Source organism: Haliotis cracherodii, unplaced genomic scaffold (genome assembly GCF_022045235.1).
Source record: "Haliotis cracherodii isolate W230 unplaced genomic scaffold, xgHalCrac1.p SCAF_6, whole genome shotgun sequence".
NCBI classification, from domain to species: Eukaryota; Metazoa; Mollusca; class Gastropoda; order Lepetellida; family Haliotidae; genus Haliotis; species Haliotis cracherodii.
This window is the reverse complement of record NW_027266319.1, coordinates 30,271,417-30,289,085: the sequence shown is the minus strand read 5'-3', so window position 1 is coordinate 30,289,085 and position 17,669 is coordinate 30,271,417. Positions and strand designations below refer to the sequence as shown.

The window sequence follows — 17,669 nt, the reverse complement described above, 5'->3', positions numbered from 1 at the left end:
CATCGGGTTTCTGACAACGCATTTCCTGAATAAATTATAAACCTGATAGTCGTGCATGTGTTGCCAGTGAAGCGTTGCGGGGGGAGTCATACATGTGTTACAATGTCTTACTTAGTCATCTGGATCGTGAGTTTATAATAAACAACTTGTTTATCGGTTTCCTGGTGATGTTAAGCCTTAAATACGTAAATAAATAGATTAGTATTATCAATAGAATAGTCGTCGCAATGGTCATCATCATATTAAACATCATCATCATCATCATCATCATCATCATCATCATCATCATCGACCCGTGAAGATCCGGGGTAGAATAGGTTTTCAGCAACCCATGCTTGCCGTAAAATGGGACTATGCTTGTCGTAAGAGACGACTAACAGGATCGGGTGGTCAGGCTCGGTGACTTGGTTGATGCATGTCATCGTTTCCCAATTACGTGGATCGATGCTCATGATGTCAATCACTGGATTGTCTATTCCAGTCTCGATTATTTACAGACCGCCGTCATATAGCTGGAATATTGCCGAGTGCGGCGTTAAACAACAAACAAACAGCAAACACACATCATCATCGTCGTCGTCGTCGTGTTTTGTACTTATATATATTTTGTGGTATTTGTGTTGTGACTGTCTGTATTAACGTTATATATGTACTATTGAAGGAAACGACACAATTATGCAGCCACTATATTAAATACCGTTGAGACGTGACAGGGTGTTACTCATATGATGAAAATAAAACGTACCACGTGTTCATGAATATTCATTAGGCAATTGGATTATGAATATGCATAGACGGCAGTGTATTTTCATGAACAACAATATACTCAGTTTTATGTTTCTTCATGCTTCTATGCATGGGTCATGGACATATAAATTTCAGCGATATTGTTGCTTCTTGCCCGTCCAACATACAGAACGCTATACCCACGACACAAAACACACCCTCACACATCGCAACCTACAGATGCTATACCCACGGCACAAAACACACCCTCACACATCGCAACATACCACACCCTCCAGATGCTATACCCACGGCACAAAACACACCCTCACACATCGCAACCTACATATGCTATACCCACGACACAAAACACACCCTCACATACCACACCCTCCAGATGCTATACCCACGGCACAAAACACACCCTCACACATCGCAACCTACAGATGCTATACCCAATACACAAAACACACCCTCACACATCGCTACCTACAGATGCTTCTTGCCCGTCCAACATACAGAACGCTATACCCACGACACAAAACACACCCTCACATACCACACCCTCCAGATGCTATACCCACGACACAAAACACACCCTCACACATCGCAACCTACAGATGCTATACCCACGACACAAAACACACCCTCACATACCACACCCTCCAGATGCTATACCCACGGCACAAAACACACCCTCACACATCGCAACCTACAGATGCTATACCCAATACGCAAAACACACCCTCACACATCGCTACCTACAGATGCCATACCCACGGCACAAAACACACCCTCACACACCACAACCTACAGATGCTATACCCACGGCACAAAACACACCATCACACATCGCAACCTACAGATGCTATACCCTCGACACAAAACACACCATCACACACCACAACCTACAGATGCTATACCCACGGCACAAAACACACCCTCACACATCGCTACCTACAGATGCTATACCCACGGCACAAAACACACCCTCACACACCACAACCTACAGATGCTATACCCACGACACAAAACACACCCTCACACACCACAACCTACAGATGCTATACCCTCGACACAAAACACACCCTCACACACCACAACCTACAGATGCTATACCCACGACACAAAACACACCCTCACACACCACAACCTACAGATGCTATACCCACGGCACAAAACACACCCTCACACATCACAACCTACAGATGCTATACCCACGACACAAAACACACCCTCACACACCACAACCTACAGATGCTATACACATGACACAAAACACACCCTCACACACCACAACCTACAGATGCTATACCCTCGACACAGAACACACCCTCACACACCGCAACCTACAGATGCTATACCCACGACACAAAACACACCCTCACACACCACAACCTACAGATGCTATACCCTCGACACAAAACACACCCTCACACACCACAACCTACAGATGCTATACCCTCGACACAAAACACACCCTCACACATCGCAACCTACAGATCCTATACCCACGACACAAAACACACCCTCACACACCACAAACTACAGATGCTATACCCTCGACACAGAACACACCCTCACACACCACAACCCTCAGATGCTATACCCACGACACAAAACACACCCTCACACACCACAACCTCCAGATCCTATACCCTCGACACAGAACACACCCTCACACACCACAACCCTCAGATGCTATACCCACGACACAAAACACACCCTCACACACCACAACCTACAGATGCTATACCCACGACACAAAACACACCATCACACACCACAACACACACGATACAGAACGCACCTTCACACATCACAACATATACACAAGCGCATCGTAACGCAGTGAACTGTCAGAAAATCCCTATTTTAATCATATTTTCATTTATAGTTTAAAATGTAGCATAACCAATATCATGTATGTTGTTCATGTGTGAAATGATCGCGTTTCCAAGGTAACAATTGTGAAACTGATCCGATGTATTGCTGAGTCCGACATCTGTTCTCCCTGAATCAATGTTGCCCGTCCATGGGTATATGTTTGCTTACACGTTTTTCGCCCATTTACGCTTGCACTATTTATTGACTACCTGTGAATCTATTTTTGGAGTACAGGCCTTCGTTAGACATTCTTTTCGCGCGGACAAGAGGACGCAGGTTTATGTTATTTACACACGCTGATGTGAGTGAGTGAGTGAGTGAGTTGGGTTTAACGCCGCTTTTAACAGTATTCCAGTTATATCGCGGCGTGTCAGCTTAATGTGGGAGGAAAGCCCGAAGTGATGCAGGTCTCAGACGTTTACCACTTCGGTGAAACCCACGAGCACGGGTATGGTGCTGACAAACCTAGAAACATAATCGGGGCGAACCGGGATTCGAACTCACAATCATAGGTTTCTGGCGTGCCCAAGGGACGCAACTCTGCACAGCGAATCGGGGCACTTAAGCGAGTAGACCACCCGTGCCCCCTCACGCTGATGTAAATGAACACATAAATGCAAACAGGGGTTGCATCCTCTATTATACAGTGTAGTATATTTTCATTCTGTATCCCCATGGGGATTCCGGGTTAGAACAGGTCCCAACCAAATTATGCTGGTCGTGTGTTTGTTTGTTTGGTTGGTTGTTGTTAAATGCCTCACTCAGAAATATTCCTGCTATATGACGGCGGTCTGTAAAAAATCGATTGAGTGAGTGAGTGAGTATGGTTTTACGCCGCTTTTAGCAATATTCCAGCAATATCACGGCGGGGGACACCGGAAATGGGCTTCACACATTGTACCAATGTCAGGAATCGAACCCGGGTCTTCGGCGTGACGAGCGAACGCTTGAACCACTAGGCTACCCGACCGCCCCGTAAATAATCGAGTCTGGACCAGACAATCCAGTGATTGACAAGAACATCAATCCATGCAACTGGGATACGAAGACATGCTTCAACCAAGTCAGCGAGCCTGACCACCCTATCCCATTAGTCGCCTCTTACGACAAGCGTAGCCGCTTTTTACGGCAAGCATGGGTTGCTGAATACCTATTCTATCCCGGATCTTCACGGGTCTTATGCTGGCCGTAACAGGCGACCAAATGGATCGGGTGGTCAGACTCGGTGATAAGTGAGTTTAACGTCACATCGGCAGTATTCAGTGACTAGGTTGATTGCGTATCTTCGTACCCCGACGGAATCGATCGTTGTTCACAATATCGATCACTGAGTTGTCAGGTCCAGACTCGATTTATAACAGCTAAACGTCCTACAGCTTGTATACACGGTATCGCTGAGTGCGGCGTTAAACAACACACAAACAGTCTCTTGCGCAGCTACCAACTCTTATCACTTGCTAAAACACATTTCATTCCTTGTCATCTATTGTTGCACAATTATATACAATCCTACTTTGAGGAAACTGCCGCCGGTGAAATCCCCTTCCTCAAGATGTCAGTTTATTTCCGGTGTGAGGTCATCGGTACAACAGTCGCGTCTCTCGACCACGACACCTCGGGCGAGTCTTGAGAACACAGATCCAGCCTTCTGTTTTAGTCACCAAGAGCTGTAAGGCATCCACTTAACACATCCTTGGTCGTCGCAGACGTTGATGGATGTGTTGCCTCGAATCAGAAACAACCTTGTCGTGATTCTGAAATAACCGTCACTGTGACGTGACGCACTGTAAACATGTATCTATAGCATTTTTAACGTCCAATGTGTGTGTGTGTGTGTGTGTGTGTGTGTTTGTATGTATACGTAAGTACGTGTGTGTGCTTATTTATATCAAATGTTTTCCATATTTTCAGGACATAGCATAATTTTTATATACTAATTTTCTCATAACCCTGTGGCTTGTTGTCTCTAATTTGCACGCGACCGAGGAAGCAGGGGCGACAACCCACCGGGTTATGCGAGATTTGGTTTATTAAGAGGATGTTATATACTTAAAATATGGAAAAGTCTCGGGCAAAAGAAAGTATACATCCATGCATGATGGTGACACAAAATGAGACAAACAAGAAATGGTCATTCGACGGTGATGCAATTAAAAATGTAGTGGCTTTGGCTCATCTTTATTTCAACGTGGTCTATGGCAACGTGTCTGTCTGGTCCGGCACACTATCCGCTATACAGATAGACAGACATATCCGTTACAAAATACAATTTGATTTAACACTTCATGCTGTAGACGCATGTTTACGGTGCTTTACGTCACAGTGATCTATATGCCCCTTCTTACTCCCCGATCAATAGTTCCATGCGATAGCTCCTTCCGGTATATAATAAGGGAGCAGTTTAAAAAGTTCAATGACGGAGACAAATAATTCCTCCAGTTTTGGGATGCCCATCATGGATGTTGACATGTCTGCACGTTTTCCGTGGCGGTGAAGGATGGTGTATGGTGGTGACACAATACTACAGGAAATTCGTTTTGTGTCCGATATTGAATCGAACTTTTGAGCTCGTGTGTCATGTTCGTGAGGATCCCATTCCGGATGCAAGTTAATATTCTATTTTGGGGTCAAGGAGACATCGTCACCGTGTGCTGAATACAGGATATATATTACATGAGCCTGTATGTGCATGAAATTAATAACTTCATGCATTATAACAATACATATGCCCTCCATATATATTACTCAAAATATGTTAAGGAGCCCTCGATTTTGTTTCATATGACAGTAGTTAATTGCCTGACAGATTAACTATACACATATGAAACAAATCGGGTGTTCTTTCACTTCTTTTGAGTAGTATATGAAAAAGATGGGATGTGTAGTATTTTCAAAGTTTATTTTCTTGAATTTAATCATCATTCGGGTAACGCCGTGCGAGTTTTAGCTGGAGGCGAGAGAAGAGAAAAAGTTCGTCTGGTTTCAGGTCTGGAGTCGAGATCTTTTAATACGTTGGGACTATCATATTGCCAGGTCCCCGACGTGCGCGGATTATGAGATATGAAATAGACGTGACAGTTCCAGGGGGAAAATGACACAAAGGAATTAACAGCATTCATGACAACATTCGTGACAACTCGTGTCAGTTGATGTCAAGCCAAAATGCAGGCTACGGAAGAGGCGAGTGGTGGCGAATGCAACAACGAGTACTAGTGTGTCATGAATACATATTTATAAAACATTATCGGGGTTTTATATTTACATTGAGTCACATATTGTTATGTGGCTGCTTAATGTTTTACAAGTGAAGGCGTTATCTGAGACGGGGCTGTAGTAGATACATTTGATTGTCTGGAACTGACAATTGAAATGGTAATATTACACATATGTACACACATATAATATACTTAAACACTTTGAAAAATGGTCACAAACATTATGTTGTTCTGGGTGTTCAGGCATGAGATAATCAAACACAACAATGTCGTCATACGGGTTTGAATCTTTTTCGATGTGTTTGGAGATGGCTTGAGCACAAATTTTATGATTTCCAGTTAAAGTTGATACGTTTTCCAAATGTGCATTATTCAGGTTACAAATCCTGTTCGTGATATCAATACCAGCTTATCTAGCTCTAGTTTGTAAGTTCGCAACATCAATAATAAAACACCACAATCAGTGTTCAGCATTTAGTAGACTAACATTTAGTCTCTGAAATCTTATATTACACAATATCCGTCTTGACTCTAAAAATAAAATAAAAATTCACTATGCTGACTTCAGAGCTAGCTTGAGCTGGCTAGACCTGCTTTTGTATGCATTTCTAGATTATTATTTTTCATGCAATAAATATATTCCACAGTCATGGTGCAGGACTAAGCATTTAGATATGCCCTGACCTACGTTAAGCATGTCTGGTTTGCTATGAGTAACAGCTGTTTCCGGAGTTAGTCCCTGTGATGATTAATTGCAGATCTGTCAAACTGTCAATCACATTCATCAACCACAACAAGCAAAGACATCATGATAGATATACAAGCTTATGTTGTGGTGATAAGTGCTGCTTATTTATTGTGTGATTCATATGTTGTATTTCAAACTGACAGCTTGTGAATGACTCTTAACTTAATTATCTTGAGGTAAATTTTGTAGGTATGATCATAGATAGTAAGCGTCCATGGTTTAATGTACGGAATTAGCATATTCTAGGTATTTGGTAATATGATCTTCTGTAATGCACCAATACGCGGTACATGTCACATAAGATGTTAAAACATAAATATTTAGCCCTCATAGTTTATAATTTTAACGGGGGGCACGGGTGGCCCAGTCGTCTAAGGCGCCGCGATTCGCTGTGCAGAGTTGCGTCCCTTCGAGCACGCCTGAAACCTTTGATTGTGGATTCGAATCCCGGTTCGCCCCGATTATGTTTCTAGGTTTGTCAGCACCATACCCATGCTCGTGGGTTTCACCGAAGTGGTAAACGTCTGAGACCTGCATCATTTCATGCTTTCCTCCCACATTAAGCTGACACGCCGCGATATAACTGGAATAATGTTAAAAGCGGCGTTAAACCCAACTCACTCGCAATAATTGTAACTGTTTCATAGAATTTTGAAATGGGGTCCGGGGTGTCTGGGAAGGATAGTGTAACACAGGGGATGTAACTCGTACCGCCATACTCTGTTCCCGTTGGTGAAGAATTGGTATTTTATGTACGATTCGTATGTTAAATTATGAGATTACGTGAGTTTTGAAGTACTCGAGTGCCTACAGCCAGTGTTTGTACACAAGTGGTTACTGTGTTGACCCATCAAGGCACTCGTAAATAATCAGAGAGAAAAGGTTGTGTTTCATGAGGTCACTATTGCAAAAGGAATTCAGAAGTATAAATTAACTGAGGAGGCAAAGAAACTATACGTCTCAGTTCATTATATCCGATGTTGGATTTTCAGTTGAAAATATCTTCTTAAGTTACAGATATTATATCGCATAATGCGCACTGTTGATGAGTACCTTAGCCATATTACCTATAGATCATATAATCAATAAATTTACTTTTGGGGCAGAAATTTACAACATTTCAAACATGGTAGAGGTCACGTGGTTGCAAATTCATTTCTTACCCCTGTCTTCATTCATCCAATTTATTAACATAAAACTATCCAGACACACATTACTTTTTACAAACTGTTGCAGGAACGAGTGATGGTTAAATAGACATAATCACATTTAACAACAATTCTTTCAGTTTACAATTACATAAAAACACAAACTTGGTGTACTTTCTTTTGCCACTCAGTTTATGTCTTAAGGAAATATTTGTTTGGAATGTTTTTATGTCTTAAAATAATTAACATGAACAGCCTTGTGTTCTTATGTAAGATATGTACATACATTTGATGGGAATCTCACCCTAGGTTACACACAGGCTCATTGGTTGCTTACGGAATTTGAAATATAGGCATTCCCCACATATTTCTTTGTCATATATATTTACGTTTCATTGCTATTTGTCCAAAATGTGTTGTTCGGTTTTGCGTGTTGTTTAACGTCGCACTAAGCATTATTCCACCTATATGACAGAGATCGAGCAATAAACAAGTCTGGACCAGATAAGCCAGTGATTGATACCATTGATACAATCCAATGTACAACGATTAGACTGACATTTAAGTTATCTTATTTAAAAATATATATCTACAAAATAAACAAAATAAAATCCAAATGGAACCCTTAACAAACAATCCTTTATTTTAGAGCTAGAGGCAATCTAGACTTGACAAATCATTCTAGACTTGAGTTGGGCTCTTTATTCAATTTAATCTCTAGGGTCTGGGAGACAGACCATACAATGAGATGCAATCAACCTGGTCACTTAGCCTCATCACCAGATCCATTCAGCCATCGCTCACAACCAGCACGTTTGCTTAGAACGTATTTTAACAGGAATCCCTACAGGTTACAAAGTCTTCAAGTAAGAGCACCGTGTTCATATCTTCAAGTGTCGTTCACATGTGTGTCAACACAGACGTATCGGCATCAGGAACCCATCTTCAAGCAGCCCCTTCATCCCACAAGCCCCTTTACCCTGCGGGTCCACCTCAAGCCACTGAACACACTAGCCGTCTGATACCTCAACATCGATATTTGACGACGGCCTGTAATAAGAAAGTTGTGTCCAGAAGAAGACAGTGACAAACCCTTGACATGGCTAGAATAGTAATAAAAACGTCATAAATCAATCCTGACGGACTCCCAAAACGTGCAAAGTGAACACGTAGAAACTCTAAGTCAATATACTTGTCATATCAACACCTCTGATTTCTCCAACTTTGAAAGTTGAACATTCTAGTGTGTCTTCTCATACCCGTCCATTAAGTTACCAATAACCCGTTGAATAATACAACCAAGAATTCATGACAAAGTTTTATGGAAACCTACTTCTCCATTCGAATACAACCCTGTTTCTCAAAACACCTTTGAAATCACACAACACTGAATACCCAGTGGACTTGATAACTGTCATGACGCCCACATACTGCCGTTTGTTCATAATAAAACTCTAGCACTACACCATGTAACATGTGTCGTCATTAGTGAACTTCCTACTGTAGTGTATGTCAAAAGTTAGATTATATTTCAATGTCCGTTTGAAAATAGATAACTGCGAAGATCAAAACTGATTGAAGCGAACATAAAGCACTTATCAGTAGCAACCACCGTTACACGTGGAGCGTATCAACTTTGACCTTAGGTGACATTTCGTTCTGAAATTACTCCGCTAGAGACGCCGGAAAATGAAACTATTATTATAATAATATAAATTTATATTTTCTTTAATGTCAAACTACTATTTAAGATCAATAGTACTAAACTATTATTATTCATGACTATGTCAGTTGCTACATTGCTGAATGCATACACGATATACAATTGAGCGCTATTTCGCGTGGCGGAACCATACGCGTGACGCGGCTTCTGTGACGTCACACCAGGAAGCGACTTTGTCAATGCATATGGGACCACATGTGTATTTTTACCTAGCTCCGCCTACCGCGGGTGACAGCGTTGTAGACAGAATTACACGCAACACTACCGTAGCCGCGCGAGTGGGAAGGAGGTGGCCTATGAGACGACCATATACACATTGTGCAGTGAACTGTCCCATAACGTTTTACATCGCTAATCGGGACAGTCGTGTGTGTGGGATATACATGTGTTAGCAACCACTGTGACTGGCCATTGCAATAACGTTAACGTTGAGCCATTATTCCATGGATGGAGTATTGGCCCTGTGTGGTATGTGTGTTTTACCATAGCTAAACATTGTCAATGACCTGATTGGTAACAGTTCTTTGGGTGGATTGGCATTGTTGTTTGGAAATTGACATCAGCGACAAGCAAATGGAAATTTATTAACATTTGCTGCGAGTCGGAGTAGAATGGTGTGCTCTTTGTGACAATAACTTGGCTGCCAGCGCAACACCCGGTAGCACAGGGTAGCACAGTAGGCTACCCCCGGGAAGTCACTTATTGGAGGGTGGATTACCCTAGCTCGGAAATTATTCTTTGGTGTGATGCCTTCGAAGTCTAAGGAGATGGCTGATACCATGAGGGAGATGACACGTGCCCCGACCCCAGGGCGAGCGCGGTCCCGACCCACGGGACGACCGTTGTCCGTACATCATAGTAGACATAATCTCAAACATAGGTTTGAGTTGGTGAAGACGCTGGGGGAAGGCACGTATGGAAAAGTCAAGTTGGGCATTGAGAGAAACACAGGAGAACAGGTAGGTTATCCACCCTTACTCCACCCGATTCAACACACCCACCCCTTCAAACGTGGGTAAATGGGGATGACATGTTTGCACCCCCCCTAACCATTAGAAATGAACGTGACAATTTTATTTGCTGCAATGGCAACAAGAAAAATGTCATGATTCCTTTTTAGTCTCTTTATATTTTCTTCAAGACAAATCACACATAATGTGATAACCTTATCTTGCTTTGTAAGTGCCCATCTGTTCTGTTTCTAGCATTTGGTGAATGTTGAGTTTCTTTTGACAGGCTGAAATATTGCTGAAGTGGTATTCAGTCACATTTCATTGTGTAAAATTTCATCACAGTGTCAATATGCTTAGTTAAATGAACAGACATATTTTATCAGGCTTTTTACTTTCAAGTGGAACTTTCTGTGTTTAGGGTTGGTAAAATTCTCATTTGATTTCATGTCAGGTTAAGCTTTCATCAGAGAATGTGTTACAGTAATGAAAATAAACCTTAAAAAATAACTAGCTTGACTAGTGATAACATACAAGAACACCCCTAAAACCTAAATTTCTATTCACTGTAACCTTTAACATAAAACAATTGGCTTAAGGGCTTGGGCCTAGTTGCATCCCAGTTATTGACAATAATTTATACAATTATGAAATATGCTTACAGTAGTTAATGTGATGCTATAAATGACAATTTTTATGACAGTTTTATTTTTGTACATATTCTCACAATTTTATTTTGTCATTTCTGTCAACATGGACGTTTATAAAAATCCAAGGTTGTAAATTTGAGTCATGTCAAAACTGGCTGCTTTAGGAGGAGTAATTCAGAGAAAGGGAAATGGGATGTAGTTACTCAGAGATGAACAGAGCAGACTGTCTGTAATTAATAGTCATGCAATGTCCAGCCAGTCTGACCATTCTCCTTTCCTAAGCTGATAATAGGTGTCAATCACTCTCTGATGGACAGCTATAGACAATTAACTACTGGTGAAGTGTTTATTGCACAGCCAGGAGGGCAATACCATTGTTAGCTTCAAGACACCGAAGATCACTCATCAATATACTGGTAGTGTTTATGCATTGCACAAATTTCTGAAATATGCTTCAGTGATGAAATATGATTTTTGAGATATGACAAAATAGCAAATGATGCATTTCATTCAAGGAGCAAAGAAAAATGTTGTTGATTAATAGATGAAATGAGAGAAATCACATTGACAAAAATTATCCGACATATTGCAACAGTGTATGATAAACATGGATTGGTATGAATGCAATAGTGTATACTTTTGCATGACAGAAAATGCACTACTGGGCCATTATTGTTAAAGGTAAATACTGAACAGAAAAGAAATTTTTTTTAAATTCTTAAGGACAATAAATAGTAATTGAAGTAAAACAATATATAACAAATATAATAACTTATCCGTCTTCCTGAATATGTTTTGTGTTTTATTCATGAAAATATGAAACTAGTGAAGAGGTGACTGGACAAAATCTTTAACCAAAAGAAATATCAAAAGTGTGGCCTATTGGCATGTCTTGTGGGTTAATAGAAAGTTAATAAAAGTTGTTTGAAGAAAACCAGGAAAAAGGGGCCGTGAATCACTGGTGACTGTTACTGTGTAACCGTATGTCACGAGACGTGTGTCTTTGGCAAAACCATGGAAGTCCCTATTTACTGAAGAATAAACTCTCAAGGCAATCTGCAGTATCAAATTATTTTGGATTATGCTTTTATTGACTGGATATGAATCCATGCCGGGAACTGGCATCTTTAGACCTCCTGTCCTTGGTGAAACGACCCTCCATTGTCGACCAATTCTGCTAAACAAAAAATAAATTGAACAAAGAGCTGAAGCTGTGGATCAGCATAATAGGAGAAGATAGAAGATCCATGTACAAATAATTTTAATCTTGTAGAATTTTATGTCTTGTTTCTGTGTCTCTGTATTAGCTGAAGTTCAAACATAAGAGTTGGATTTTGACAAGGACAGGATTTTTTTCCTGCTTGACATCAAAGTCAGCACATCCCTGAATCTGTGTTGATAAAAAGATAAGGATATGTTCTTATTGAAGAAAAACCTTCCTATTCTGGTTCCTCATGCACAGGGTCAGTTCAAAATTGTTTGTTGCAGTCCGTTTACACAGCAGAATGCCCCCCCCCCCCCCCCCCCTTCTTGAGACAGACTCTTATTCATTCTGAATTATCTTTTAGAATTAGGCTACTTTTAGGAATTCTTTCTATTTTTGTATCAAACTGAGGATTAAGATCACAAATAATTTAGGGACAACAGAATGTTGTAAGACTTGTAAAAAACACAAAAGGATTATGCGTTGGTGTATATTTCCAGAATGTTGAATTTATTTATTGATATTTTCACCCAATATCCTGTGTTGAGTCGAAATCCTTGCTTAAAAGTAGCTTATCAAAGTGCAGTTCGGTTAGAGGTAACCTAAAACTATGTCTAAAATCTGGTGTAGTATTGATTTATGAGGGAAAGTAAGATAATAAATACAGCACATGCTAGTATCTGTCGTATCACCATGCTTGGTGTTTATTTCAAGATGTCACATGCACATTATCAATTGATGAAGAATGTTGCTCTCTGTCGCTGTGGGCTGAACATGACTGTGGTGAAACTGGTGGATCTGGAGTGAGATGATGCACATCCAGTTTGTCGGACACCTCACATGTCAGCTCATGTTGGTCCTTCCACTTCTGCACCCCTTCTGTTTCATGATTCGGCACCTGCTACTGTAACATCCGGTACTGTTGGACAACATCCCAATTTACAGGCACTACGAGACAGAAGTAACAGCCTCTGAACCTTGTGTAAAGAGCTTTTTGTAAAGCAGTAGATTAAAAATTCAAATCTAAATCTACAATTTTACATGTCCAAATTAACATTTGGCAGTATGCATGTTAAGTAAGGATAAAAATATATGGACAAACAACTTCTTTATTACAATCAAGTAGGGATGTGCCGTTTTATCGGTATACTGGTATATTGCAATACAAATTCATCACAATACGTATCGCAATGTGTTTTTGGCGTATCGGTTTTTCCCTCATTATTCAAACTGTGACTGACATGTATATGCCATGATGTATAGTCTTACCTTATTAAATCAAAACAAAGACAAAACAAATGCTTCATACTCTTTATTTGATTGTAGATAAAAATAATTGTACAATTTATTAAAATTGGTTCATAATAAATTTTGACCAAATTGTTAACATTGCAGCTTTCATATTAATATTTGTCAAAGGGATATGAAAAAAAGCTTTTCTCTTGGTAGAAATTATTTCCCAATATATTGCAATAATATTGCAATTTTTTTTAAATATTGCAATATATCGCAATACACATTTTGGTCCAATTCCCAACCCTACAATTAAGAGCAATGTTTCGGTGTAGGTTCTAACACTCTTATCAAGCACGTGATGATGCATGTTGCTTTATGATGGTATTTCATTAAGAGGCGAATCTGTAGTTTTCTTTAAAAATATGTTTTTTTGTGTTGGGTTCTGATTTTAACCTTGCCACAGAGAAAGAGAACATTCTCAAGCGATTACCAGGAGATTACATACGTTTTGAAGTACGCAACCATTCATTGTTTGTACACAACCGGTTACTGTGCTGAGATATTTTTTTACTAAAAGCCTAGGCAGTTCCAGATCAAACTAAACCAAGTCTAGTTTCCTTGATTCCACACAGCAGAAGAAAACTACAATTATTTTAAAGAAATTTTTTCATAGAGTCAATGTAAGTCTAACAATCATCCTTGTGTGAAATGTTATCATGTTTCAAGCAGTTCTTTCTACACCTGCACACCAGGGATATAAATGTATTTTCTCGTAAGTTTGCCACAGGATGCTCATGAATGTGTTTGGATGTCCCCTTTGCTATGAAAGCGTGGCTACAAGGAGTGTTTGGAAAGTCAGGTCACCATGAGCTAGGTTGCCACCTTCTTCTCCTTGAGATGGGGGCGGTCGGGTAGCCTAGTGGTTAAAAGGTTCGCTCATCACGCCGAAGACCCGGGTTCGATTCCCGACATGGGTACAATGTTGGAAGCATTTCTAGTGTCCCCGCCGTGATATTGCTGGAATATTGCTAAAAGCGGCGTATAACCATACTCACTCACTCTCCTCGAGATTGATAATTCCCTTGCAGTTTCTGCATCCGTGGATTGTTCTGGTAAATTGTAATCATACTGTCCTTTAGCCTGTTCATACGAACTCATCACAGGCTATGTACACTTATTGGCAAAAATATATTTATCACTTATTTCATGCAATAAAATTTTCCTAAAAAATATTCAGGCAGTGGAAATTAATTTTAACCTTGCTATTACGATTTTAACCATTCACTTTAATACAAGGAATTTCAAACCTGCACACGTTAGAAAGCTAGTCAAGTGTGTCTGAATATGCTGTGTGAGGTACCCATTGCGCCATATGCTCTTGAATACTGCCAGCATTGTGAAAACGTCTGACAGTGGTTGATTGACTTACATACCTGTGGAAGCACTAACGACATACATACCTGTTGATGCATCATAGATCATTGTTGGAGATAGATGATCTAAGCTTTTGTCAGCCACAGCTTTTCTGATGTAAATTATTGATAAGTGACAGGCTGGTGTGGAGACATAAGGTTTGAGAATTGATTTGGCTATTAAAATGGTGGTTGCTAGGTATGGAAACTCCCACATGGACCTGAGTCTGGGGACTGAGAATTGATTTGGTTGTCTTCTGTATTCATGACCAATGTTCAATTATTGCCGAATCATCATGTACAGTAGTTGTCAGATTGACATTAGTATTCTTTAGCTCTACTCTTATATAATTTTGATGAAAGAGTTACATGATTGGTTACTATGGTAATGATAAACCAAAACGTCTATATTCTTGTTTTATGTCTGTGTATTGATGATCTTTGAGTGATAATCAGAATGTACTTTAAGATAAATTGAAATTCACAATTTTTTTAATGAAATTTACCATATTTTAATAATTGTACAATGTTGTAAAACAGGTGTTCTATTTACTCTTAGTACACAGCTGGAAAATTATGTTTTGTGAACTTTTAAACCAAAAAAATAGCTAGCTCTTAATTTAGAGTATGAATATGCAGCCATTAGCGTCTAAATCACCGACATCTCATGAAGACAAATTAGCGATGGTGTTCGGCTCGAACAAGCCATGTCAGAGACGTCTTAACATCACACAAGTCTGCAGTAGGGTAAACATACCGTCACCGGGAGAATGATGTCTCAAGCAGTTGCTTGTCAGATGCACAGCTAAGCCTCAGGCTACGGACTTTCACACTCCTGATTGCCCAGACAATAATTAAACAAAACCAGAGGATTATCATCAGCTTCTGAGCTATTAGATCAGTCTCTGGTCAGTCTGCATGCTACTGTGGCCGTTTATCATGACAATGGCGTCTGTGGACAGGCTTTGATTGGGGAATGGTTTATTTAAGGATGTGGAGAGAGGGATAATAGGTGTTGTTGTAGCTGTTAGGGTTTGTTTGATGTGCTTACATCACTATCCAGACATATGGCTGTCTTAAGTGAAATTAGTGTTTGTTTATTGTTAAACATTAGATTGTCTAAGATTCTGTGTGTTTATCAATATTGTAGTGCTGAATGTTTTGGTAAAGTTTGAGTTTGTTTTAGCATCATTAGTATTGTTATTCTAGATCAATTTTTGTTTGTTTAATCATTTGTAAATTGCCTTTTTATGATTATGATAAAACAAAAATAAGTAGGTAACCACATCTTACTCAGATAAATTATCTGCCTGACTGCTAACTTGATTGGTCACGTTCAATATCAGACTAAACTTGTAAATTCATTACAATTAAAGCAAAACAACTGATTGTGGTTCGAACAGATTTGTGAAGTTTGAACCTTGAACGCTTAATGTCTTTTCATTGAATTTCATTTTTGAATGAGAAATGATTTTAAGCAGAAATATTAAACGAACAAAAGATGCTGATTAAGCCGATAAATAATCTCTTTCATCAGTGAAAACATGATTTAAAAAATATTTCTTTCTAAACTCATTGTGGCATATCGGATAATTGACAAATTGAGCCGAAGTGTGTCTCCCCAGACAAGACGCATCCCTGCCGCTAAAACCCTCGTACTTGATGCCTCCTCCCATTGATTGGCTGGCTTGAGTCCATGAACAATAGCTCAGGCCATCTGGCGTTTCTCTTCACTGAATCTCCTCAATTCCAGATTAATTTTGTAAAATCTGAATGGCTGCTGTTTGAATGAAGCCACGTGCTTCTGGAGGGAGTCTTTGTTGCCATGGTTAGGAGAAAGCTTGCTGGTGAGGGTTATTCAAATTTCAAAAGAAATTCCAACCAATAGGCTTATGCAAAGATTACATTCTAAATTGGAAGCTATGATTTTCAGTGTAATATTTTTTTCTTAGTACTTTTTTATTTTTTATTTTGGACATGACTTTTTACAACAGTTTCTTTAAAATGATAAAGCTGAAATTTTTTCTCATGATACTTGTTTTAAGGAAAGTCTATACATACTGACACAAACATTCAAAACCTCAAAGTCAGTTTATGACACTTTGGCAAGTCTAGTTTTCTTCAGTAAAGCTCAGGGATCCTTTCCATTATTTATCTAAAGTTTGTTTTGTTTGTTTGTTGCTTAATGCCTCATCCAGCAATATTCAAATTATATGACAGCAAACCAATTTATGCAGTTGCGATACCATGACATTCATCAAACAAGTCCGCGAGCCTGACCACCCGATCCCTTTAATCACCTCATATGACAAGCGTGGGTTGCTGAAGATCAATTCTAACCAGGATCTTCATGGGTCTATTCATTTCTAAAAATGATAAAATAAGTTATTTCTATTTAAGATACTAAATATTAAGTTTTCGGTTTTGTTATTTCTTGTATGTAGTTCTAGCATAGCGGGCGTGGGGTGGTAGGTGGAGGAGATTTGTTTTGGAAGGTGGTGGGGTCAACCTCCCTCTGCCCAGTGTCCACAGCTGAGAGGGGTTGATTAAGACCACGGTGTGAGCAGGAGGGGGATGGAGGGAGGACCTTGGGTCAACACAGGGTGACCACTGCCTCCATTCTCAGCACACAGTAAATACCCAACACTACTTCAATAATGTCATTTAAGGAACACACCTATTGGGGAAGAAAAGAAACAGTTTGTTTGTCAGAGACAACACATGGGCGTCGGTGTATACTGATTAAGTGGGGGATTAGATTAGTGACCAG

At 39.8% G+C, this 17,669-nt stretch overlaps 1 protein-coding gene across 1 annotated transcript in view; it reads left to right on the top strand.

The window, feature by feature from the left end:
* The first annotated feature begins 9,651 nt into the window (after positions 1–9,651).
* Positions 9,652–17,669, top strand: part of LOC139445021 (NUAK family SNF1-like kinase 1) — a 74,329-nt gene continuing 66,311 nt past the window's right edge. Inside the window, exon 1 of the mRNA XM_071226080.1 lies at positions 9,652–10,406. Within this exon, the coding sequence (XP_071082181.1) occupies positions 10,194–10,406 (213 nt within the window). The 5' untranslated portion in view covers positions 9,652–10,193. The remainder of the gene's footprint in view (positions 10,407–17,669) is intronic.